Source organism: Gorilla gorilla, chromosome 1 (genome assembly GCF_029281585.2).
Source record: "Gorilla gorilla gorilla isolate KB3781 chromosome 1, NHGRI_mGorGor1-v2.1_pri, whole genome shotgun sequence".
Taxonomy (NCBI): Eukaryota; Metazoa; Chordata; class Mammalia; order Primates; family Hominidae; genus Gorilla; species Gorilla gorilla.
Window position 1 is genome coordinate 48,864,963 of NC_073224.2, and position 26,481 is coordinate 48,891,443.

The following is a 26,481-nucleotide window of genomic DNA, read 5'->3' on the forward strand; positions in this document are numbered from 1 at the left end:
TGAACTGAGTATTTATAATTTCATGATTCTGCTCTGGATATCAGAGCAGCCTCTAGGTTATACCTTATCTGATCCCCCCTTGGTGCCATCATCTGCCCAGGCTGGCTTCTCCTTTCTCCCGTCTCTACGTCCCCAAGACTAGGCTGCCTACCCCGCTCAGAGTTTCTTCTATTCAGTACAACCAACACCCAGAAGAACTGGTGAGGAACAGGAAGCTCAAGGATCTATCAAGTGGTGGAGGATGGAGTCACAGAAAGTCCTTTTTATGATGGGAGAGCAAGGTGAAATCCCTAGTGGCTTAGACCCAGGGCTGGAGAGGGGATAAGTGGGGAGAAGGCATCCAGGGAAGTCCTTTTTCTTTAGGATGATAGTGATGGGGAATTAAATGGGGGAAATCTGGAAGGTCACAGGAAAAGTTAACACAAGTTAGCAAAAAGTTAACACAAAAAGGTCTTGCAGGAAAAAAAAAGAAAAGAAAAGAAAAGAAAGAAAAAGTCTCCAAGAATGGTTTGGACAGCCAAAATGAATACTTATAGTCACGTATACCTGCTCACTCCTGACGCTTCACTCACACACAGCACAGGATCTGGTGAGGCTATCACTAAATGTGCCACATTGTGGTTAAGTTTTACCTGATTAACGAAATGCTCACACTTCTAAACTGAGGTCCTTACAGTAGATTCCTTTTGCAAGATTGTTACTGGCTTACAACTTAAAAATAAAGGAAAATCACAAGGAAAGAAAAGTGGGGAAAAAATCGGAGGAAACTTGCCCCTGCCCTGGCCACCGGCAAGGCTGCCACAAAGGGGTTAAAAGTTAAGTGGAAGTGGAGCTTGAAGAAGTGGGATGCGGCCTCTCCAGAAAGCTGAACGAGGCATCTGGAGCCCGAACAAACCTCCACCTTTTTTGGCCTCGACGGCGGCAACCCAGCCTCCCTCCTAACGCCCTCCGCCTTTGGGACCAACCAGGGGAGCTCAAGTTAGTAGCAGCCAAGGAGAGGCGCTGCCTTGCCAAGACTAAAAAGGGAGGGGAGAAGAGAGGAAAAAAGCAAGAATCCCCCACTCCTCTCCCGGGCGGAGGGGGCGGGAAGAGCGCGTCCTGGCCAAGCCGAGTAGTGTCTTCCACTCGGTGCGTCTCTCTAGGAGCCGCGCGGGAAGGATGCTGGTCCGCAGGGGCGCGCGCGCAGGGCCCAGGATGCCGCGGGGCTGGACCGCGCTTTGCTTGCTGAGTTTGCTGCGTGAGTACCGCCCGCGCGCCGCGGCCGCTTGGCTTCGCCGCGGGGAGGGTGGAGGCTTTCTGGGAGGCTGAACAGCAGAGCAGAGTCTCACGGAGGGAAGGGACCCCTGCCCAACCCACGCACTGCCGCCCACAGCTGCTTCCCCCCGGGGCCAGCGCCTCACCTGGGAGCTGACGGGGGTGGGAGGGGAAGGGAAGGCCATCACCCCCGCGAGTGTGCGTTAGCCGAGGTGTGAATCGGTCAGCACGACTGGTTCCAATGGACTGAGATAAAGCGCTTTGGAGATGCCAGGGTCTCTTCTGGTTGCCAGAGGTGCGGAGTGCGAAGTTGCAGCCAGAATCGGGAGACTGGGGAGGAGAGGAGCAGGAAAAGTTTTGTGGCTCTTGGTTGATTCAGTAAGTATAGACCCGGAGCGGATTGCTGGGAAGGGGCCGGTGTGCCCACCTTGCACAGGGACTGGGAGAGCCAGAAGTGGACATTAAGGAATTCGAGGGAAGCGAATCAGGGATGAGGCTCCAGGTCCCAGGCCAGGGGTGTTCGGAATGAACAGTCCGTGAAAAGGAAAAACAAAACCAACCAACCAACCAAACAAAAACCTTGCATTTAAGATTGGGAAGCTGAGTTTGAATTCCCACTTCAGCAACCCCACCGCGGAGGAGGTAGAAGTAGACAGAATTTGCTCTGCGCCCAGCCTCGCTCGCCTTACCAAAAACTGTCACCCCTGCACAAATTTCAAAACTTGTCACCTTTTGGAGTTTTCTTCCTCTGCCCCTGCTCCAAGTTCTAAAGCTAGTGGATGGGTTAGAACACTGCCCCCACTCACCTACACATATCCTTACTCTTTAAGGTCTTGCTCTCACTTCGGTTAAAAAAAAAAATAGGCACCCAGTAAATATTTATACTCGATTACTTTCCTTGGGGAATGACATTCTCCACCTCCTCTCTTTGCACTTGGAAAGTTTGAAACTTTTGAAACTTTGTACATTGCTCTCCCTTTTGCTTACAGCACTCTAGGGCTCCCAATTCTGTACTCTCACTACATCCTAAAGGCCACCCACTGTGGCCCTGCAGAGTGACCTGGACTAGACCTCTTTGCTCCCAGTCTCCTCTGTTGTCCATCTTTGGGTCCGCCCAGCTGGGGAGAGCTGCCCCTGGGCTGGAGGAAGCTCTGAGAGAAGTTTTGGGTTGCCCTGTTTGGCAGTCCTGGATATGTGCTTTGGGGCAAGGAAAAGCTATCACTGAGGTTTCAGAATTCTAGAGTGGGTGCTAGACTAGGCCCTCATAACAGGAGTGAGTCGGCCGGGCGCAGTGGCTCACGCTTGTAATCCCGGCACTTTGGGAGGCCGAGGCAGGCAGATCATGAGGTCAAGAGATCGAGACCATCCTGGCCAACATGGTGAAACCCCATCTCTACTAAAATTACAAAAATTAGCTGGGCATGGTGGCACACCCCTATAGTCCCAGCTACTCGGGAGGCTGAGGCAGGAGAATCCCTGGAACCCAGGAGGCGGAGGTTGCAGCGAGCCAAGATCCTGGCACTGCACTCCAGCCTGGGAGACAGAGCGAGACTCCTTCTCAAAACAAACAAACAACAAACAAAAAACAAAAAAACAGGGGTGAGTTGGCCAGTGGTGCAGATTCCAATCAGATGCTCCATTCTCCTTTGGCTACACAGCTTGTGATGACCTGGTCCTCAGCCGAATGAGGTCCACCCTTTTCTTATTTCCTCAGCTGGTGAGTGTCAGTCTCGCCTTGGCCTGCCGAGGTTGGGGTTGGGGGAGCAACACAACCTCGGCAAAACTTTGGACTGATATGCTGAGAATATCCCAGCTTTTGGTGGGGAGGGATGGGGCACAAGGCCCCATTCCCAGCCTTGCCAGACTACTTGAGCCAATTGTAGTTTTATGCCCTTCCCAAGAGCTTTCTAGGGTTTTTGCTTGGATTTGTTTTGTTTTGTTAATACTAGGAGTCATTTTCAGTCCTGGGATACATTGTGGGATAAATGAGATAACTGAGTGTACCTTGAAATGCTACCATAGGGCCATTGCAGAAATGCTATTATTATTGTAAAATTTAGGGTAGAGGGGATTTCTGTGGTTTGTTTTCTCATCATTTACCCCAACAAAGAGCTTGTTTTGGGAAGTTCTTTTTTTCTGTCCCTTTGAGAAGGTGGCATGTGCATAGGCACTGCAACTAACCAGAAGTGGGCTGTCTTTGTTGGAAGTGGGGGAGATCACAGAGCAGAGTCAGAGTTAGGGGCTCAGGGGCCACCAGGCAGCACTGCCAGAGCGCTGGCTGGAGCAGGAAGCCTTTCAGGTAATTAGGGAACCCCTTTGTCAGGCTCAGGGTATCTATTTCCTCCAAGCTTTCCAAGGCCTGTCCCTATCCTCACTCTAACAACACCCCCAGGCCCTCCCCGTCACATTCCTCTTCTTCCTTTGGGTCCTTCGTGCCTGCTGACCCCACACCCATATCCTGTCCAGGGCTACATGTAAGAGGGGAAAAATAAAAGGGAAAAGAATTTTATCAGCTATTTTCCAGAGGGGAGAGGACTCCACCCTTTGAATCTCTGCCGTATGGCGACCGAGGAGGAGCAGCCTTGGGGACCTCTGACTAATTCAGTGGTCCCCAGTGCTCCACACTTGTAGACCCAACCCAGTTGGCACCACCTTTGCAGATGCATGTCTTCAGCAGCATTTCTGTTCGGCTGATAAAACACACCGGGGCCTGGGGCCTCTTTTTCTTATCCCTTTGGCTCCACCTCCTGGGCCTCCTCATTCCCTTGTCCTCATCTCCTTCCTTCGCAATCTTTGTCTCAAAAAGCTCAGGGCAAGAAGCGCCAAACTGCAGCAGATAAACTCAGCTGCAGAGTCCTACAAAAACAAATGAAAATGAGGAACAAATTCCACTTCTTACCGTTGGTCTCATTGCCTGATTTCCTTTAGACCCTGAGCTGGAGGGCCTGGGTTTACTTCCAGGGCTGGATGGTTACCCAACTCCACTCTCAGGTACTTGGGCCTCCCTCTCTCATTGACTTTGGTTGATCTAACTAAATGGCTTGCAGTGTGGAGAATTAAAAATAAGAAGGTATGGAAAAAGAACACAACACCACCCTCCAGAAGAAAATTCTCACAGTCGCCAGGGCTGTGAGAATTCCGTATTTTTCTGGGCTTTGACTTCTCTAATGAGAACATTCTCTTCCCTCCTTAGCTAATAAATGAAAACATATTATCTATGACTTTTAGTCCCAGAGCTGGACGTTGTGCTAAGGAGAAAGATGCGTGCATGTTTGAAAGATGGAGAGACAAACAAATAGGGATGCATATAAAGGTGTACTTCTTAGTACCTGTGCTCTTGGAGCCCGTCAGAATGAGTTACTTCCCTTCAGATGCAATGGAAAAGGCCTTTGGGCTTAATTGGGAAGTAGGCTTCTTCTTGATTTGGAAAAATGAAATCAAACTGATACTTCTTAGAGAGGAGTGGCATCCCTAGGCAGCTGATTTAAGAAAATGTCTTAAGAGGTCTTTGAGTGACAAAGCCTAGAACCCCAGACAATCCTGGATGAGCAAAGGTAGGCAGGAGGCTGAATTGCTGAGGATGATAAAATGAAGTGAAGCCTTGTGTTTACGTGGGCACAAGAGACACAAGGCTGAAAGGACTCCAGAGCCCAGGAAGAGCATATAAAGGGTGAAGAGGTGCCTGGAGTCATAGCAGGACAGTGATGGGTGGAGGATGGAAAAGACCTGGGAGGAAATTTTTTTTTAATACATGGCTTCATTAGCACAGTAATGTCTAATATTTCAAGATTATGCCATTGTCTCCCCTGGGCTGCCCTGTAATCTCGTTCCATGCCCTCAACCTTTCAGTAAATACTGGCTACACACACTAGCCCTGTGTTAGTGGCTCTCTGGGGAGGGTAAAGTAACTTACTTTACCTTGGCTAACTTACGGTGAAGTGGTATACTAGTGCGGACAGGGAGCCATTGAGCCATGGAGCCACAACCCAGGAGTCTGTGGTGCTGGTAAAATGGAGGAAGAGGTGACAGGGAGAAATGTAGGTGCCCAGAGAATCTTAAAAATAATCAGGGTTCCACAGTAAGTGGATGGGGTCCAAGACATGCTATTTTATTTATTTATTTATTTGAGAAGGAGTTTCTCTCTTGTTGCTCAGGCTGGAGTACAATGGTGTGATCTCGGATCACCGCAACCTCTGCCTCCCAGGTTCAAGCAGTTCTCCTTCCTCAGCCTCCTAAGTAGCTGGGATTACAGGCATGCGCCACCATGCCCAGCTAATTTTGTATTTTTAGTAGAGACGGGTTTTCTCTATATTGGTCAGGCTGGTCTCGAACTCCTGACTTCAGGTGATCCACCCACGTCGGCCTCCCAAAATGTTGGGATTACAGGCGTGAGCCATGGTGTCTGGCCAAGACATGCTATTTGAATATAAAACAGAAATCTCGGTACACTGGGAACCCTCAGGCCACAGACCCTTGGTTTATATATACTCACACCTTAGCTTAGCCTTTGAAGCTTAAGAAGGCATCTGCTCAGTCTCTTGTTCTAGTCTAGGATGACTGAAATTCATGGTAGGCCTCAGAGTTGGACAGCCCCCTAACACGGATGCCTCCTGAGTGTTTGCAGGAAGCATGGATGGATCACTTATCTCCCAAAGTGGCTCATTTCATTCTTATAAATAGCTACATCATTTTACGCTTTTTCCTTGGATTGCAGTGAAATTGGCCTTCCCATAACTTCTAATCATTAGTTCTAATTCTATTCTTTGGGCTGGTACAGATTTAATCTGGTCCCTCATGACAATACCTGAAGATATTTCTAGTGGGCCCCACTAGATTATAAACTCCTTGAGGGATTGATTTAAATGACAATGACACTAACACCTAATGGAGGAAAGAGATCCAGCTCTCATTTTGTGCTCTCCACAGCACTGAGCGAGATCTTTGCACATCACTGGCACTGCAGAAAAATGAGAATGAATACACAGAATGAATATATCCCTTATCCAAAATGCTTAGGACCAGAAGTGTTTCAAATTTCAGATGTTTTCAGATTTTGGAATATCTGTGTAAACATAATGAGATGTCTCAGCAATGGGACCCAAGTCTAAACATGAAATTTGTGTTTCCTGTATACCTTATATACATAGCCTGAAGATAATTTTAGACACTATTTTTAATAAACTTGTGGATGAAACAAAGTTTTGACTGTGTTTTGACTGTGACCTGTCACATGAGGTCAGATGTGGAATTTTCCACTTGCGGCATCATGTTGGCACTCAAAAAGTTTCGTATTTTGGAGTATTTTAGAATTTCTGATTTTCAGATTAGGGGTGCTCAACCAGTGTAAATAACATGCATCTTAAAGAAAGTTATTTATTTTTCCTCCCCAAATTCTTCTTTTCCATATCAGGGGTCAGCAAACTTTTTCTATAAAGGGCCAGAGAGTAAATATTGTAGGCTTTAGGGGCCATATGTGGTTTCTGATGGATGTTCTACTTTGTCTTATCTTACAACACTTTTAGAAATATAAAAGCCGGCCACGCACGGTGGCTCATGCCTGTAATCCCAGCACTTTGGGAGGCCGAGGCAGGCAGATCACCTGAGGTCAGGAGTTTGAGACCAGCTTGGCCAACATGGCTAAACCCCATCTCTACTAAAAATACAAAAATTAGCCGGGCATGGTGGCACATGCCTGTAGTCCCAGCTACCTGGGAGGCTGAGGCAGGAGAATGTCTTGAACCTGGGAGGCAGTGGTTGCAGCCAGCCAAGATTGTGCCACTGCACTCCAGCCTGGGCAACAGAGTGAGACTGTCTCAAGAAAATAAGAAAGAAAGGAATGTAAAAGCCATTCTTTACTGACTGACCATACAAACACAACCCCTGAGTCAGGTTAGGTTCACTGGCCATAGTTTGCCAACCCCCCATCTAGATAAAATAACACTAGACCCTCAACAATATGACTTGGTTTCTAGAACTCTCCTAATCCTGGTTATCTTCACATGAACACTCCCCAATTTAATTAATTCCCCCTTAAAATATAACATGAGAACAAGACTGCTATGGCTAGAGGTAGCTGGTAGGAACACACCTGCCACAGTTGTCCTCCAATCCTATTGCTTTTCCTAAACTCCAAGGATTGTGCTAAGCACCAGGAGTAAAACACATAAGAATAAGAATGGCTCCAGCACTTTAGAAATTTATATTCTTGCTGAGGTGACAGTTAGACCTATCCTGAGGAAGCAGCATATATGATTTTGTGGCAGATGAGTCACAGAAATAAGTATCTCATGCCCTCTGAGAAGCAGAAGGAAGGGGCCTAAAACAAAAGATTTCCACTATTTCTTGAACTTTTACCAGACAGGATAACTGCTTCTACTTCTTAGCTCCTTTGTTCCTCAAAACAGCTAAGACATAGGGACTACTTTTATCTCTGTTTTACAGGTGAGGTTTACAGAGTTGAAGTAACTTCCCAAACCACAGCTAAAACATGGTAAAGAAGCCTTTGAATGTGGCCTGTCTGGCTGCAGAGCCTGAGCTCTTTGTCTCTGGGCTATACCGCCTTCCTGGTGATACAGTCTGTGGCTCCCAACGGCCTACTTCCTGGCAGAGGCTGGCATGTCCCTTCATCCTAGTTCTGTAACTCTATGGACTAAGATTCCCAGGAACTCCTTCAAGATACTCCTCTTGATCCAGGTGCTAGAATATGAAAGCATGGGCAAAATAAGACTGGCAGGCTAGGAGATCAGGAAACAGCACCAGGAAAAAACTAAGGAGGGCTGTGAAAAGCAAGACCAAGTATAGGAAAACTCAGTCTCTTAAAATATGGGGATTTAGTTATTTTGGTAGCAGAGCTTTCTGGATCGCTGAGGATTTGCAAACTCACTTTAAAGAACAAAAGAATCTTCAATTTACTAGTGGCAGGTAGAAATATTTTCAAAATGTATTGCACATGTCTTTGCTTTCTTAGAATACCCCCCGAAAAGGACTTTATGACTCAGATGTATCATGAACATGTCCTGGCTATGTTGCAACTCAGTGACATCATTAATGCTTATTAAGGTATAGATATCTAACCTATTCATTCCTACCATAATTGATTCAAGAAAACTGGTGTGAGTTTTCATACTTATGTCTGCTTTTCATTTATTTCTGTTTCTTAGTTTTCAGCTGTTGCTTCTCCTTATTATTTGCTTCTAATAGGCTCTTCCTACATTTCAACTTTAGCTAGGATATCAGATAACCAGGGTTATTAGAATTATGTGTAAAACAAGAATAATTGACTCTGAAGAAGTACCTGAAAGTTCAGTGCATGACTTTTACTACATGAATTTTGTGACATCTCTTAGAATCCTCATTTTACTAATTTCTTGAGACCTTGTCTCCTCCCTTGCTCCCAGTTCATGAGTTGAGATCAACTAGAGTAACTAAGGGTCAAATGGAGTCCCTAGGGAAACACAGTTAATAAGGATGGACTGAGAAGTAAACAACAGAAGAGAGCTTTTTATTCAACTTTAAATTGTACTATAATTCTTGTAGGCTTGTGGGTAGGGACTGTTCCTCCCATCTAGAATGAAAAGGAGTGGAGGTTTCATCAATTGTCTCTTAGGATCTGACAAGCTCTCACTGACTGGTAGGCTCCTGCTACTCCCCTGCAGAGTTGGGAATCAGAAGGTCAGATAAAGAAAGGTCAGTGTTTGATGGTTTAATGCCATGGATGTGTGTGGGAAGACAGGATAAAAAGAGATCTGTGGTCAGTCTTGACTCTCATAAATGTCATTCCTCCAGGGCTCTAGAGACTGTGAACCTAAAAGATGCACTCTCCCTGCTGTGCCGCAGTGTTTATACCAGGATTGGCTCCAGGCCCCTGGCTAAGGTGTCTCCTTGCTCCGCACCAGCTCAGGCATTTCCAATCACTCAGTTTTGTCTTTCTGCCCTCCCACTTGTCCTGTCCCCCTGGTGTCTCAGAGGGTGCTCTGCTCACCCTGGGGTCAGAGCCCTGACTCTGAAGTTGGGGTCCCTTTCTCATTTGCAGGTGGATCCTGCTACTCATTCCACGGTGCTCGGCCTGGTGGTGGGTGGAGGGGCTGCTGCAGCTGCGAGCCTGGCCCCAGTGGGTCAGTAGCTGGCTTGAGTCCAGAGTTGCTTTGCTCTTCTGGAACAGGCACCTCTGTCCTCAGAACTAGCAGCAGGTCTCACTCCACATCTGGAAAAGTTCAAAAGTGTTTGTCTAGGTGAAGGAGGCCCTTCGGGGGAGGGTATTCAAAAGCATGACATCATCTCAGTCAGGCCCAGCTTCCACTGGAAAGAGAAAAGGGCTGGGCCAGGGTGGACCAGATGGGGTTCCCAGGAATCAGTATGCTGGGGGCGAAGAGGAAGAGAGCAGGCAAGAAGAGGAGTCTTGGAATGGTGCCTTGAGAAGGTGATCCTTTAATTCAGTGTCTGAATACTGCCCCCTTGGATGAATTCAGATGAATCTGACCTTAAAGTCAGAGTGGTGAGAGGGTCCCATCTAAACAGGAAAGAAGCCTGGATTGGCTTCTGCATCAATTTATTTTGATCAACCCACCTCCTGTTTAAGCCAGATGGGAGCCCATCCTTTTCTCTCCAGAGATGTGGGGAATAAATTCCGATTTTTTGGCAGTTTAGACCCAGCCTAACCTCCTTGTTGCATCTACTCAAGAGTCAACTAAACCTCAGTGTTCCATTGCTGCTTCCCTTCATGAACTATGGCCTTCCTTTTGGGCAACACCTTGGTGATTCAGGCTCTTCATCTCTAAGACAGAGATAGTGATATTCCTTCTCCCCACTGCTTACCTGACACATAACAGTAAGACACGATTGCTGCACTCACCATTAATAGCAATCTGCTTGCAGCAGGTTGTGGAAGGAAGCAGATATGAGAGAGTGAAACCCTTGTCATCACCTTTAGGGAAACCGTTCTTGGCCCCAGGTTGATGGCAGTGAAGCCAAAAGTCTAACTTCCCTCTTGATCCTGAGGGAAACAAGAGATGTCATTCTACCTTGCTGTTTACCTGGAAATCGCTGAAAAGTACAGATCTAGATCCCAATCAGGAAAATTTAGAGACAAGCTTTAGGGTGGCCTGGGACCCTCAGAGGCTCTTCCTTGAAGATGCAACTGCCTTTGTGAACTCTGGATACCAAGTTCACCCTTAACATTTACAAGGCCCAAGGCAAGAGTACAACAGAGGCCTACATACTATATTTCTAAACATTTCAAGGTTGTAAGTCAGGCCAACTAACTAATAAAATATCTTCTATCGTCTTACCTTGACAAACATATCTTCGTGACCACCTGGAAGGCCAAGTTTCAATTTGGGATGCTCAGATTCTTGGAATTCAGTGCCACAGTGCGGCTTAGCAGGAAGAGATGACTCCTGGCCCCAGCCCACTTCCTTTCATCTACTTTCAACCCATGACTCTGGCTCACATTGCAAGGCAATTGCATGTGTACCTGGGACACCCCACCCACAGGCTTAAGCACTAAGCACTAACTCTTCTCCCTACAAGCAGTCATCATTTGGCCACCACTGGGCCTTGGGGGTGTACACCCTTGTGCTGCAGTTCCCCTTAGCAGGATGGACTGGGAGAAGCAGCCCATCGTGGATGTGAGCAAAGTGCCATTTGATCAAGAAGTGCTAGGACTTCTGGTCCCCACAGTATGACCTAGAAGAGAGGGTACATCCTGATTGGTCCTCACAGGAAGCAGGACCGGGTGTGGGCTCTTTGAGGCATAGGGTTCAGTCAAGAAGCTTCTCCTTCCTGTGTCTAATGAGGATACTGACTGGGAATGGTGAGTAACATCTGTAATCCCAGAGCTTTGGGAGGCCAAGAGAGGAGGATCACTTGAGGCCAGGAGCTTAAGGTTACAGTGAGCTATGATCTCACCACTGCATTCTAGCCTGGGTGCTGTGGTGACAGAGCAAGACCCTGTCTTAAAAAAAAAAAAAAAAAAGTATGTATCCCAGGATATACAGAAGAGATGTGCAAGGACACTCATGAAGATCTTCAGAGAAAAATGAGATCCAAAACATTATACTATAATACTATAATAACTTATCATTTGTTATCTCATTGTTTATCCCAACAATCCACGTAAGGTAGCCAGAAAAGACTCTTACTTAAGAGGTAAGAGAGCTGAGATACATACATGCTTTAAATTACATGGTTAGTTATTGGCAGAGCCAGAACAAAGCTTGTCTACCTTCCCACTACATTGATGAGAAACCAGACCTTGTGTTCCCTGGTTTATTAGCTGAATTCCTAGGTCAGAGCATCCTAAAAGAAGAAAAGGAAAGGCGAATGGGTTTGAAGGCCATGAGCAAAAGGATGAGGGGAGTATGGGAATGGGGAAGTCTGAGAAGTATAGATTTTTAAGGGGATCGCATAGAGACAGTGAGTCTAGTGATTATTCCAAGAGTTAGTATACTGGATGGAGAGTGACCAAAAAAGAGGATACAGTGAAAAGGAAAAAGAAGCATGACCTTTTGCACACATTAGATCTTTGCAATATTTATGCAGGTGTAATTTTACATTTTAGTATGTAACTAAACATACTATGAACATCACCTCATAGTTCCACGTTGCTACAGTTTTTATAATTTTTTTCTTTCTAATGTTTGTTTATATGATTATATAATGATTATGGTATATTAAGTGCATATATCACTTACCCTATCATAATTCATTTAGTTGTTCACTTTTCCCTCCTATAAATAATACTGTATGAGACATTTGTATGCATACAAATCTTTCCTTCCCTATGTCGTCAGGGCAAATCTGGTAGTGGGAAATTAATCCACTGTCCAGGAGTATGTTCTTGTTGCTGCCAACAAGGGGCAGCAGGGAATGTTCTAGACGAATTCTACCTGAAGTCAGGAAATTGCATCAGGTGATATCACCAGGCTGATATCTTTAGGTTCTGATTCTTCTCCTCATTTCCCTATAGCCTCTGGGTTCATGAGTCTTGGCAACAACGGTACTGCTACCCCAGAGTTACCTACCCAGGGAACATTTTCAAATGTTTCTACAAATGTATCCTACCAAGAAACTGCAACACCTAGTACCCTTGGAAGTACCAGCCTGCACCCTGTGTCTCAACATGGCAATGAGGCCACAACAAACATCACAGGTAAAAACAGCATTTGTGTCAGATACCTGAGAGATGCTGGTGATGCTTGGGTAAAGCATTTAGGATGTTTTCAGACCGCTCCCCTCTCCACAGAGGAAATTATACAAGTCCCTAGTATTAATGACTTGAGTATCATGCTTAGGGTGCCCTGAAGTAAGTTCTAGATAATTCTTCCTTCAGTGACAATTTTCTCAGGCCCATGTCTTGGGAGCTGATCCTGATCAGTAATGCCTCCATACCCCTTCTCTCATGCTGAATCCAGCTTAGTGATAAAATAAGGATCAGAAGACTCAATAGAGATCTCCGATCTCTTCTGAAGGAAAGAATGTGGGTACAGGTCCAAACTGGGGGTCTTTGGCTTCTCTAAGGTAGACCAGCATCTATTTCAGTTTCAGGACACCTCTAATACATTCTAGATTCTAGCTCTGGTTCCAACAGCTTGAAATGAGTTTGGCCAGGGATGGGACACGAAGTAACTGTTAACTCCCCAAACTCCCTTTTCTGTGTTGAAGTGCATGCCCATATCATGACCTGAGATTGTGTGTATGTATGAGCACATGCACACATGCACACCCATGTTTTGATCTCTTCCAGAAACGACAGTCAAATTCACATCTACCTCTGTGATAACCTCAGTTTATGGAACCACAAACTCTTCTGTCCAGTCACAGACCTCTGTAATCACCACAGTGTTCACCACCCCAGCCAACGTTTCAACTCCAGAGACAACCTTGAAGCCTAGCCTATCACCTGGAAATGTTTCAGACCTTTCAACCACTAGCACTAGCCTTACAACATCTCCCACTAAACCCTATACATCATCTTCTCCTATCCCAAGTGACATCAAGGTGGGTGAATTGAGCCAAAAATGGCAGATTGCCCCTCACTTCATATGTATGCAGGCAAGCTGTTTCTTTCCCTCCACCCCTCTCCTCATCCCTGCCAGTGGGATTTGGGTCATATGGGAATCAGCATGGAAATACACAGTTTAAATATTGCTGGGAGAAGTAGAAAGAGGAGGAAAGGGGTAGAGTTAGGTGGTAAGGCCCATCCAGGCTTTGGGTATTGCATTTTAGGGAGTAGAGAGTAAATGGGATTCTCAGAGATCCATCCAATCCTCTGGTTCTTTCTAGTACCTATCGGTGGGGCTTTGACCAGGACACCATTTCCCTTTGGGAATATTTGGCAACTATTGCTTATTTGCTGGGGCTGCTTCTTCCACAATGGTTAGGACAAATAACGTTTCCTCTACATGAGAGGGTTTGGTGGTTGTGCCAGGCACAGAGAGGCAGTAAAGGGGGGCATTGGCAATGGCAGGAACTGGGCAGACCAGGGATGGTGAGCTCAGCCTGGCCTTCTCAGCCTTAGGGCCTATGACTGTCAACAGCTTTCAGCATGCAGGACAGAAAATATGAGGGCCTCAGTCATGAGATATGCCCGAGGGATCTTTCTGCTTTCTGTTTTTAAAGGAGCCAGGGCCAGGCGTGGTGGCTCATGCCTGTAATCCCAACACTTTGGGAGCCTGAAGTGGGCAGATCACTTGAGGTCAGGAGTTCAAGACCAGCCCAGGCAACATGGTGAAACCCAGTCTCTACCAAAACATACAAAAATTAGCTGGGTGTGGTCATGCACCTGTAGTCCCAGCTACCCAGGAGGCTGAGGCAAGAGAATCACTTGAACCAGGGAGGTGGAGGTTGCAGTGAGCCGAGATCACGCCACTGAACTCTAACCTGGGCAAGACTCGATCTCAAAATAAATAAATAAATAAATAAAAGAGCCAAAATGGGAATTTGGAGAGTCCTGGAGGCCAGGAGAAAAAACAGGTACCCCAGCATCTGCTGGTCCACCCCATTATCCCTGTTTGCCTATATGGCCTTCCTGCAAGTTTGTGATTGACTGGAGAGAAAACAACCCAAATGGGAAAAGATCCTCCCCTCTCCCATTCCTGCACCATCCAAGCCAGTGTTTACCAAGGTTGCAAATAGCTGCTTGCCAGTAAGCCCAGGCTAGTAACAAAAGTTTTGTCATCTGATGAGGATAGATGTGAAATAGACGAGAGTATGACTATTAGAAATCTCTAGTCCCCTGACAAATTTTAAATGTCCTTTTCCTTAAAACCTCCTAAGAGAGCACCTCACAGAAAGCAAACTGGAAAAAGTTGGGAAAGAAATGAGGAGCAAAGATGCTGGCTTATTTGTTTTTGTTATTGTTTTTGTTTTAATACAGACAGAAATCAAATGTTCAGGCATCAAAGAAGTGAAATTGACTCAGGGCATCTGCCTGGAGCAAAATAAGACCTCCAGCTGTGTAAGTCAACCCCCCACCCAACCTCTTCCTCCCGCCCCTGTCCCTTTCCTCCATCCCTTCTGAACACCCTTAAACCTTCTTGGATTGCACTGGATTTGAGTAGGGGTCCGGGGAGTTTAGCTTGGTCAGCCTGCCTTTAATACTGAGCTTTCTGTTTAGGGAGTAAGAGGCCCCATCTGGTGGGCAAAAAAGGCAAAAACAATTTTAATTATTAATAAATTTTGTTATTTTTCCATCCTCTATAGTACTTTTTCCCCCTCCTCTATAGTACTTTTTAAATTTTCCCCTCCTCTGTAGTACTTTTAAATCTGAGAGAGTCAGATTTAAGTTGCTTTTTGGTTAAGAAAGTCCTTCTCACCCACCAGATATAAACTAGTCACCTAAAATGTCAGTTCATTTATTATTTCATTTATTATTATTAAATATTTACATGTAACTCTTTAATCCATATAGAATTTATTTTGCTGTAATGTTACATTTTCCATGTAACCACTTTTCCTAACATTGTTTGTTGAATGACTCCCTCTTCTGTTGCATGGGATGTATCCTTTAGCTTATGTTAAGTTTTTATATTTCTTAGGGCATACTCTTCAGACATATTTTATTTGTTCAGTTTGTCTGTACTTTTGCCTATTTTAAATTTTCAAAATTATTGTATGTTTTTACTAGTATTTTTAATATCCAGTCAGGCAGATCTTTTTTTATTACACTGTAAAAAATGTAAATTATTTTTTTCTTTTTGAAAAAAATGCAAAAAAAAGCTTTAAAATTTGAATTGTAATTGCTCTAAAATTTCTTCATTTTTTCTGGTTTTCTTTTGCATCTCTCAGCATCTTGTTTCTTTAGCTTTATTTTTTCTCTAGATTTGATGGATGTCATAGGCCTATTTGTCACATAGATCTCCCACTATATATTCAAATTGATTGTCACTGATAGATTAAAAAGTTAATAGAGTTTTGAATAATTATTTTGGGTTTGGCCAGTTTCTTGAATTTGCCTATTGATTCTAGGAGCTTTTTAGTTGATTCCTTTCAATTTTAAGGTAAGCTATCTTGTTATCTACTACAATATATTGCTTTTCTCCTCGTGTTTAGTAGTTATGCCTCTTGTTTCAGTTTCATGTCTTACTGCATTGGAAAGAATGTACAGGGAATTGTGTTATTTTAAATGATTCTGGCAGACCTTGCTTTGTTTCAGTAAATCTAATTTCCTAACAGTAACATGGCTCTGGAGGAAGGATGAGGTGAAGGAAAGAGTGGTATTTACTTACAGAAGAAAACATTTTCTTACAAGTTGGGGATCCATTTAAGGGAATCACATATGTGATGTGCTGGCATGCATAGATTGGAAAGATCGCAGCCTCTACAGGGCTTAAATTACTTATTTTTTCCATTCTAACTCGGTAGTTTTACTACGATCATCAGTTGGGTCTCTCTGACTTACAAATTTGTAAAAATTATACCTGAAAGAATTTAACTTAGGACATCTAAAAACAACAGAAATAGTGAAGACATGAGTTTGCATAGTGGAATAACTAAATGCAGTCTGCAAAATAGTTAACTTAAACATGAACATACAATGTACAAGTAACATGCAGCATGTTTCTGATGCTGATTTTCAACTCACCTCATTAGAAAAAAAATTGTCAAGTTCTTTGCTAATTGTAGCCAAGGAAAATGACGATCTTTCCCCCTGCAACCCCATCGACTTGGTGGAGCATACATTTTGCTGTGTATTACACAGGTATGTGCCAGAATGCTAATTCTTTGTGCCTGGAATTTAGAGTTAACTGCAGAGCCTTTGCCTTTCTGTTGCTCTTCAAAGCTCACATGTAACTTGGGTCACTGTATGAGAAAAGTGCCAGAAACTTATTGCTCTTTTAGAAATAATTCCTCTTAACTCTGCTGTGGTCTTTGCTGTCTGGCCTACTTCGTGCCACGGCTGAGAAGGTCTCTGCATGTTCCTCTAAGATTGAGGTAGTATCTGTGAGTGGGGATGTGAAAAGAGAGCAGCCCCCCTCCAGTTCCTATGCCAAAGAAGACTTCCATCCACACTGCCCCTTCATAAAGCAACTCTGTGGCAGCTCATATGAGTGCTTTTGTTCCCCTGGTCTCTCCACCAGTGTTGATCCCCTTTCTTCCTGAGGGCTCCTCATCCTCAGCCCCCATGTGGCAAAGCCTCCTGCTACTCCCCAAGGTAATTTATCCTCAGCTTGCTATCCTGTTCCAAAATGTTTAGCCACAGCTCCCGATTATGTCTGAGATGACCTTTCCTTGGTCCCTACTCCCTGCTTGTCTGATAAACAATCTGTTCCAAAAGCTGCGAATGCTGCAGGGCCTCCTAATTTTCCTTAGGTTGGATTTGTACTTTTGGTGTCAGAGGGCCTTAATGTATTGGTTCTAATGTTGGGAGCCTCAGGCCCTACCTAATACCCTGGTGAAGAGCAGGAAGGATTTGGTTTCCCCGAGCATCATATCCTTGATGTATGTTGGTATGCTCCTCATCTAATATATGCCCATAACAGGAATATGTGTGCATGAGTCTAGCTATCCAGACACTCATTCTGCACTGACACATAGTGAGTACCAATATGTTAGCTCACCCTATGTGGATTCTGTAGGCGTGTCTTCTGTATGTGCATTCTGTAGACATGTCTATCCCAATCACTCTTTTTTTTGCTCCCCAGCCATCACCTCTAGGCAGCCAGGGGAAGGGAAGGTGATACCACTCTCATCTCAAACACCTTTTACCATATCTAAGCACCCTCATTAGTAGGATGTGTCTTCCTGAGTCTAACTGTCATTCTTTTGGCAGCAGTGTCAGCTTAATTTAGTTTTTGTGGTTGTGGTTCCCCAAATAGTTTCCAAAATGTAAGATTACTTTATACTTTTATGCTACACCCATTTGTCCAGAGAAACCCACCAAAATATTTTTAATTGTGGTAAAATATACATAACATAAGTCATCACCTTAACCACTTTTAAGGGTACCATTGAGTAGTAGTAAGTACGTTCACATTATTGTACAACCAATCTCTAGAACTGTCTGCATCTTCCATCACTGAAACTGTGTACCCATGAAACAACTCCCTGCTCTCCCCAGACTCTGGCAACTTTCTGTTCCTATGTTCCTATGACTTTGCCTACCCTAGGTACCTCATATGCGTAGAGTCGTAGTGTTTGTCTTGTTATGTGACTGGTCGATTTCACTCAGCATAATGTCTTTAAAGTCCAACCATGTTGTAGCATGTGTCAGAATTTCCTTCCTTTTTAAGGATGAATGATATTCCATTGTATGTGTAAACCTCGTTTTGTTTCTCCATTCATCTGTTGATGGACAGTTGGGCTTTTTCCCCTTTAGGCTAATGTGAATAATACTGCTTTTAACATAAGTGTACAAATAATCTCCTTGGCAACCCGATTTGAGTCCTTTTGGGGATATATCCAAAAGTGAAATGGCTGGACCACATGGGAATTCTATTTTTGAATTTTTGAGGAACCACCAGACCATTTTACATTCCCACCAGTAGTGTACAAGGGTTCCAATTTCTTCTCATCCTCATCAACAGGTGTTATTTTCTGGGTTTTTAAAATAGCAGCCGTCCTAATGGGTATGAGGTGGTATCTCATGGTGGTTTTGATTTGCATTTCCCTGATGATTAGTGATGTTGAGCCTCTTTCATGTGTTTGTTGGCCATTTGTATATCCTCTTTGGGGAAAAGTCTAGTCAAGTCCTTTGTCCGCCAATTTGTTCTTTAGAAATACCTATCTTTAGTACCACATCTGTTTATATGCAGAGTTTGTAATTATTCAGCTAGCTCACTTTACTCTTATTCACATTGACTTCATCTGAGGCAGGCTGCCTCCAGCTTGCACTAAAGGTCAGTTTCCATGTGGAAAACATAAGTTACAGATGAAGGATTTATGAAGATGGTGTGTCTACTGGAAAAAGCCTGCAATCTGGAAACGATGTCACTTCTCATCCTTCGTTAGCTGCCCCCACTTGTTAGGTGACTTGAAACAGGTCCCTTCATTATTCCATTTTCTACGTGAAAATAGGGTTTTCACCTGCATTGTCAAACTCACACCAAAATAGATAAAATTATATTAAAAGGGGTTGGGGGAGATGATTGATCCTAGAATCTCAGCATTCTAGGATCTTAATATCTTAAATATCTTAAAGGTCATTAGAAAAATACCTGTCCCTCCCTCACCCCCATCTCCATCCCCATTGCAATGCTTGATGTTAAGAGTCTTTGCAAAGTTTGAGAATGCTACTCTAGAGAGGTTAGATGGGTTTATTGTGTTTGCAGAGAAACGTGTAAGCTGATGTAGTTAGGAGCTTGTAAATCTGATTCTCATGAACAAAATGGTGAGGCTGTGTCTTCCTCCTGCCCACTCTCCCGTGATGTTTGCCCACAGCCTCTCTTGGGGGAGGATGTTTATTCCAAGTGTCCGGAGAAGCATTGTGCTTTGTTCAGGATCCACCTGCTCCTCTTGGGGCCCAAACACAATTCACTGATGCGGTTGGATTCCAGAGTGGGAGGCTGGCCGCTATTATTCCCTTGAATCTAGTCCAAGAAACTATGCAAGGGGTGGAGGGACCCTGTGTGGAGGCCAACTGGTTGCGATGTTAAGTTGAACAACAATTCCCTGAGTTCTTTTGTTTGGTGTCACGGTTCATGCAGTCTGGGTTGTAAATGCTATAATGTGCACTCCCCCCAACACACACTTAGGAGTCTTACAATCTAGTCACAGAAAAATGACAATAACAATGCATAGAATATGATCAATATGTAGACTCTAGATGATACGGTACATAAGGTATTACTATTATTAATAATGATAGTAGCAGCTGCCATTTATCTAGTGCCCACTAGATTCTCAACACCACATTGGACACTTTTTTTTTTTTGAGACAGAGTCTTGCTCTGTTGCCCAGGCTGGAGTGCAGAGTGTAGTGTTGTGATCTCAGTTCACTGCAACCTCTGTCTCCTGGCTTCAAGCGATTCTCGTGCCTCAGCCTCCCGAGTAGCTGGGATTACAGATGCCCACCACCATGCCCAGCTAATTTTTGCATTTTTTAGAAGAGACAAAGTTTCACCATTTTGGCCAGGCTGGTCTCGAACCCTTGGCCTCATCTGATTTGGCCATCTCGGCCTCCCAAAGTGCTGGGATTACAGGCATGAGCCACTGCACCCAACTGGACACTTTCATACAATATCTATTTAGTCACCACAACAACCTAGTGTACAGCTGAGGAACATGACACTCAGACTAGTTGCATGACTTGCAAAGAATCCAGTAAAGAGCAGAGCAAGGATTGATGCCCAGCCTGGTTGAAGGTAGGACCAGCTTCATTAAGGAGGTAGAAACAGAGTTGAGTCTTGAAGGATAGTGAATACCAGGGAGAAGGTAGTGTTCTTCATTCTCTTTGAAATGAGGGTTGTGGAACAATGCATGCTGTCCCCATCTTGGGCTTCCTGGAGGTGGGGCTTCAGTTCCAAATGCTCTTCCCCACTGGCTTCCTCTGCTCACCCTCCAGCCATTCTTCAAGGCCTATAGTGACATGTGTCTGCTAACCTTAACCAGACGTGTCCTCACCCTCCTTAGTATGTCCATAGCACTTTGGTTGTACCTTTCTTATGGTGCTTACCATGGCAGTAGCTCTGACCTCTGAAGTCTCTTCATGCTTCCATTTCATCATCTACAAAATTAGTAGAATAACTCTACCAATCTCGTAGGTCGTGCGAGGCCTAAATGAGTTAATATATGGAAAGCACTCAGAACTGTGCCTGGATATCGTAGGCATCTGTTACTTTATTTTTTATTTCTTTGTTTTTGAGCCAGGGTCTCTGTCACCCAGGGTGGAGTACAGTGGACTCAACCTCTCAGGGTGGAGAGACCCTCCCACCTCAGCCCCCCAAGTAGCTGGTACTATAAGTGCATGCCACCACACCTGGTTTAATTTCTAAATTTTTTATAGAGCTAGGGTTTCCCTGTGTTGCCCAGGCTGGTCTCGAATTCCTGGGCTGAAGTAATCCTCCCACCTCAGCCTCCCAAAGTGCTAGGATGACAGGCATGAGTCACCGCGCCTGGTTGGCATCCATCATTTTAATTGCCGTACATGCAAACTGAAAGCTTTGACAAGGTGGAATTCATAGATACCTCCCAATCCCCACCCCCCTACACATGACACATGAATACAGCACACACATACATGACACATGCACAGAGGCTTTCACGCAGTGTCCGATATTCAGGACTTGATAAATTGTCAAGGTGTGGCTTCTTGCACTCAGCAGGTGGAGGAAGGTGCCATTTGGTTTGGCTAGTTTACAACCTGCAGGAGCCCTGTCCCTCTGCCTCGGGAAGCAGACCTATTTCAACTGGAGATACTTCAGAAGCCCAGAGTCATCCAGGCAAGAAACCCCCTCCTCCTCATCCAGACTCTCGGTGCTGAGGAGCGGGGCTGCTCAAGGGGAAGCCATGTAAGGCTCCCCTGAGACAACTGGGTTTACAGAGGTGGAGACTGTTGATTGGTTCAGTGTGGCATACAGACTACTTAGTTCAAATGCTGTTCAGAAATACAGATTTTTCCAGAGGCAGAGCGTCTATCCAAGGACTTACTGGGAGACCTGCAGAATTGCTCCTTTTCCTGAGGAATGAAGCAGCAGTGGCCTGAGAACTCATTTCTCTGTAGCCTTGTTTCCTGGGGGTTTTTTGAGGCTCCAGTTTGGGCTCGTGTCTCTGTGACCTGGAGTTTGGCTAACCACACTCTCCTGGCCTTATCCAAGCCCAGTTGTTTTCCCTCAGCTGCTTCAAATTCCAGCTGGGTCCTGAGGCCAATCTTGACCTTGCTTTGTGTAGGAGCAAAGGAGCCTGGGTTTTCCTGCCTTGGGTCACAGCAGTGGGAAAATACCCAGGCTCAATTCCAACTGGGAGGACCCTGTGGCCTTGTTGCAAGCAGCGGCCCTGCCCGCAAACAGGAAGCTTTCTCCTCCACAGAGACCCAGTTCTGATGATGGTCACACACCCCAGCAGTTTTCCCCTAACAGGAAAGTTGTCAGGGCTGTTCAGGCATTTCCTTCTCTGCCATCTGCCATCCGGACTGAAGAGAAAGTCTTAGTTTCAATTCCTTTCCTGTTCAGGGGAGGAGGACACTCTGATTGGAGGCTGCTGGAATAAATTCTGACTCACTATTGAAGAATTATCAGTTTTTCTTCTGAGTCCAAGTTCCTGGGTCTGATGGCCCAGTCAGCAACCTGAAGAAAAATCTATGAACTTCATTAAAACTGGGTTCCATGCTTTTAATGGAAAAGCGGAGATGGAAGACGAGACAAAAATGCCATTTCAGTTTGAGCAATGCACTTTATGAGACTCCTTTGGGTAGAAAGAGGGAGGAGGCCACTGAGGTTTCCACTGAGTGTATATTATAGATTTGTTCTCTACTCCTCACCTCCCTTGGCTTTTCTTCCATCATTGGGGACTGCTGTAATCTTGAAACAGAATATTTTCTCTTAGTTATTATTGCATTATTAATATTTTCTGTTGTTGGTCATTTCTTTTGAGTTTAATTTGCATATGTGTACATGGGCAATGCTTCAACGAGACAATTTTTTTAAGTTTGTTCTCTAACATCTTAGATACTAGAAGATATGGATTTTGGTCCTGGGAGATTATTTAGGTTTTTTCTTATTGTGTTGTTGCACATATACAGTTAGCAGTTTTTTTTTTTTCTGTTGGAATTTTAGAAACAAGGATCCTTCTTGCGGACGGGGTAAGAGTATGACTGTAATCAGAGACTCTGGGTGCAGTTTAGGGCAGAGCAGTAATTTCATCTCTTGCTCTCCATGTTTCTCTGTCTTCCCAGGCGGAGTTTAAGAAGGACAGGGGAGAGGGCCTGGCCCGAGTGCTGTGTGGGGAGGAGCAGGCTGATGCTGATGCTGGGGCCCAGGTATGCTCCCTGCTCCTTGCCCAGTCTGAGGTGAGGCCTCAGTGTCTACTGCTGGTCTTGGCCAACAGAACAGGTAAGGTGCACCTCTGCCTGGGGGAACAGGGAAGGAGTAGGGCTGAGGTTAGAGAATCCTGGGTGGAGATGGGGCATCTCAGATCCAGAGAGACCACAGGTGCTGGGGAGAAGGACTTGGCTGGCTTTGGGAGCGGTCCCCCCGAGATGGACCACCCTGGCCATCAGAGCATCTTCTAGAACAGCATGGGAGGGTGGAGCAGGATAAGCTGGTTTCTCTTTAGATTTAGCAACCCTTGTTTCTAATTCTAGAAATTTCCAGCAAACTCCAACTTATGAAAAAGCACCAAACTGACCTGAAAAAGGTAAGTCCTCTGAGATGATGGGTCTGAGAGGGAATGCCGGGGCAGGGGGCTCCCTGGAGTAAGGGGGGAAGTCATTATCTTCCCCAGTTCTACCTACCATCCTTCTCTGAGTCTTCTCCTTTCTAGTCTTGAACCAAAAATGGTGGGGTATGACTGAATTAAGAGACGTCAGTCTCAAATCCCATTTCAAAAATTCCTGAGGTCAATGCCCTCAAGCATCTGTTCACTGTTGAGTCACACACAGGGGGCTGGAGCGGGCTGGGCTCCACTTTTGGCAAGTGACAGGCTGTATCTTCTTTGTCTTCTTTTCAAGCTGGGGATCCTAGATTTCACTGAGCAAGATGTTGCAAGCCACCAGAGCTATTCCCAAAAGACCCTGATTGCGCTGGTCACCTCGGGAACCCTGCTGGCTGTCTTGGGCATCACTGGCTATTTCCTGATGAATCGCCGCAGCTGGAGCCCCACAGGAGAAAGGCTGGTCAGTTGTGGGGGCCAGGGTAAAGGAAATGAGGAAGATAGTGGGTTTCTGGGGAGTTCAGTGGATGTCATGGAGCAGGAGGAGAAATACCAGAAAAAGCCCTTCTGTGAGCTTACATAAAGATATGCATGTGTGCACACACAGTAATCGGTGGAAGATTCAAAATATTATGTAGCAAACTGGGGAGGGGACAGTAATGGTGCCAGCCCACCTACTCGGTGTGGTAGCAGATGATTCGTGTCATCTATTCGTTATGTTTTCTGGGATGGTTCAGCTTGGGGCCACCAAAACAGGCTGTTAAATCAGCCACACTGTATTTGCAACCATGTTAAATGCCCAGTGGGCGCCCCCTTGCTCAAAAGGAGGCATACGGAAGGAGAATCTCCTTTTGCCATTCTGGATGAGGCAGGACAAGGCTGAGGTCTGAATCTTGGCCTCTGGCCTGTCCCCTACCCTGGGGAGGTCATCCCACCCTTGGAACTTCCCGTTTTCCTGCGGGAGCTGGCTGCCGAGCTGCGGTGGCATGGTGTGGTGCCTCTCCTATGTCCTTTCTCCTCTAGGAGCTGGAACCCTGACCACTCTTCAGGAAGAAAGGAGTCTGCACATGCAGCTGCACCCTCCCTCCGATCCTCCCTCCCACCTCCCCCTCCCCCTCCTCCCACCCCTGCCCCCACTTCCTGTTTGGGCCCCTCCCCCATCCAGTGTCTCACAGCCCTGCTTACCAGATAATGCTACTTTATTTATACACTGTCTAGGGCGAAGACCCTTATTACACGGAGAACGGTGGAGGCCAGGGCTATAGCTCAGGACCTGGGACCTCCCCTGAGGCTCAGGGAAAGGCCAGTGTGAACCGAGGGGCTCAGGAAAACGGGACCGGCCAGGCCACCTCCAGAAACGGCCATTCAGCAAGACAACACGTGGTGGCTGATACCGAATTGTGACTCGGCTAGGTGGGGCAAGGCTGGGCAGTGTCCGAGAGAGCACCCCTCTCTGCATCTGACCACGTGCTGCCCCCATGCCGGAGGTGACATCTCTTACGCCCAACCCTTCCCCACTGCACACACCTCAGGGGCTGTTCTTGGGGCCCTACACCTTGAGGAGGGGCAGGTAAACTCCTGTCCTTTACACATTCGGCTCCCTGGAGCCAGACTCTGGTCTTCTTTGGGTAAATGTGTGACGGGGGAAAGCCAAGGTCTGGAGAAGCTCCCAGGGACAAGCAATGGCCTTGCAGCACTCACACAGGACCCCCTTCCCCTACCCCCTCCTCTCTGCCGCAATACAGGAACCCCCAGGGGAAAGATGAGCTTTTCTAGGCTACAATTTTCTCCCAGGAAGCTTTGATTTTTACTGTTTCTTCCCTGTATTTTCTTTCTCTACTTTGAGGAAACCAAAGTAACCCTTTGCACCTGCTCTCTTGTAATGATATAGCCAGGAAAATGTGTTGCCTTGAACCACTTCCCTTATCTCTCCTCCAAGACACTGTGGACTTGGTCACCAGCTCCTCCCTTGTTCTTTAAGTTCCACTGAGCTCCTTGTGCCCCCTCTACCATTTGCAGAGTCCTGCACAGTTTTCTGGCTGGAGCCTAGAACAGGCCTCCCAAGTTTTAGGACAAACAGCTCAGTTCTAGTCTCTCTGGGGCCACACAGAAACTCTTTTTGGGCTCCTTTTTCTCCCTCTGGATCAAAGTAGGCAAGACCATGGGACCAGGTCTTGGAGCTGAGCCTCTCACCTGTACTCTTCTGAAAAATCCTCTTCCTCTGAGGCTGGATCCTAGCCTTATCCTCTGATCTCCATGGCTTCCTCCTCCCTCCTGCCGACTCCTGGGTTGAGCTGTTGCCTCAGTCCCCCAGCAGATGCTTTTCTGTCTCTTCCTCCCTCACCCTGAGCCCCTTCATTGCTCTGCACCCCCATATGGTCATAGCCCAGATCAGCTCCTAACCCTTATCACCAGCTGCCTCTTCTGTGGGTGACCCAGGTCCTTGTTTGCTGTTGATTTCTTTCCAGAGGGGTTGAGCAGGGATCCTGGTTTCAATGACGGTTGGAAATAGAAATTTCCAGAGAAGAGAGTATTGGGTAGATATTTTTTCTGAATACAAAGTGATGTGTTTAAATACTGCAATTAAAGTAATACTGAAACACATCTGTTATGTGACTCTGTCTTAGCTGGGTGTGTCTGCATGCAAGAGTGACACCCTCCATTAGACCTAGCTAGACTGTGCAGTGATATGGTGGGGAGGACTAGCCAGGGAAGAGGTTGGAGCACCTCAGCAGACACAGGCACCAGCCAGGATGCTAAGGACCTTTAGCCAAGTCTGCCAACTATTCTCCTCCATGGGGAGAGGAAACATCCATTTCCAGTGGTGGAAAGGCAGACCCGAATGTACCAGGGAGCTTCCAAATGGAGGGTGGTATGTTGGGGTCTTAGGAGCTGTACCCTTCATGAACACCCTTCTGAGAAGAGGAACATGCTGATCACTGCTGCAAAATATGCAAAACAAAGGGAAGGGGCAATGTCTTGTGCACCCTTTATTATCAGGCCACCCCCCTCCCCAGCCCCCCAGGTCAGAGTAGACACAGTGAAGGACTATGTGGGGACTGTTGTTCTAGAGACCTGGCAGCCAACTCAGGGAGGGGGCTGGTTTCCACCCTCAAGATTAAGACAGCAGCCTAATTAAAAAAAAATCTGTAAGCATGTACCTCCCCCCAGCTTCCAAAACAACCCCCACCCCACCCCTACCAGGCCATAGGAAGTTGGGGAGGGAGTGCTGAGGAGCTCCAGGAAACACTCCCAAGTGTGTCGACAGTGGCAGAGGCAGTTGGGGCCAAACAAAGGTTGATTCTTCCATTCTTATCTCCATAAAGCCAGACCTTTCCCTTCAGCACTCCTCCACCCCCATCTCCTTCTTGCTTTTCTCCAACTCCTCTAACCATAGGTTCTTCCCTAGGACGCAGGGGAGGC

General features: G+C 46.0%; 1 protein-coding gene across 3 annotated transcripts; it reads left to right on the top strand.

Annotated features, from left to right (window-relative positions):
* The first annotated feature begins 825 nt into the window (after positions 1–825).
* Positions 826–25,662, top strand: CD34 (CD34 molecule). 3 transcript variants are annotated; one of them, XM_019030103.4, is made up of 8 exons: positions 826–1,237; positions 12,221–12,403; positions 12,998–13,251; positions 14,630–14,710; positions 22,583–22,739; positions 22,991–23,043; positions 23,357–23,521; positions 24,277–25,662. In XM_019030103.4, exons 1-8 carry the CDS (start codon positions 1,159–1,161, stop codon positions 24,460–24,462), a joined length of 1,158 nt encoding a protein of 385 aa, XP_018885648.3. In that variant the 5' UTR covers positions 826–1,158; the 3' UTR covers positions 24,463–25,662. The 3 variants fall into 3 exon arrangements, with proteins under 3 accessions (XP_018885648.3, XP_004028370.3, XP_018885652.3); XM_004028321.5 differs by having other exon boundaries at positions 860–1,237; positions 24,082–25,662; XM_019030107.4 differs by lacking the exon at positions 826–1,237 and adding an exon at positions 1,288–1,632.
* Positions 25,663–26,481: the final 819 nt, after the last annotated feature.

Bases quoted from the DNA above. Each gene is read 5' to 3' on its own strand.
- CD34 (XM_019030103.4), top strand. From the start codon at position 1,159: ATGCTGGTCCGCAGGGGCGCGCGCGCAGGGCCCAGGATGCCGCGGGGC. The intron at 1,238-12,220 runs GTGAGTACCGCC...ATTTCCCTATAG, and splicing joins TTGCTTGCTGAGTTTGCTGC to CCTCTGGGTTCATGAGTCTT. The intron at 13,252-14,629 runs GTGGGTGAATTG...GTTTTAATACAG, and splicing joins CTATCCCAAGTGACATCAAG to ACAGAAATCAAATGTTCAGG.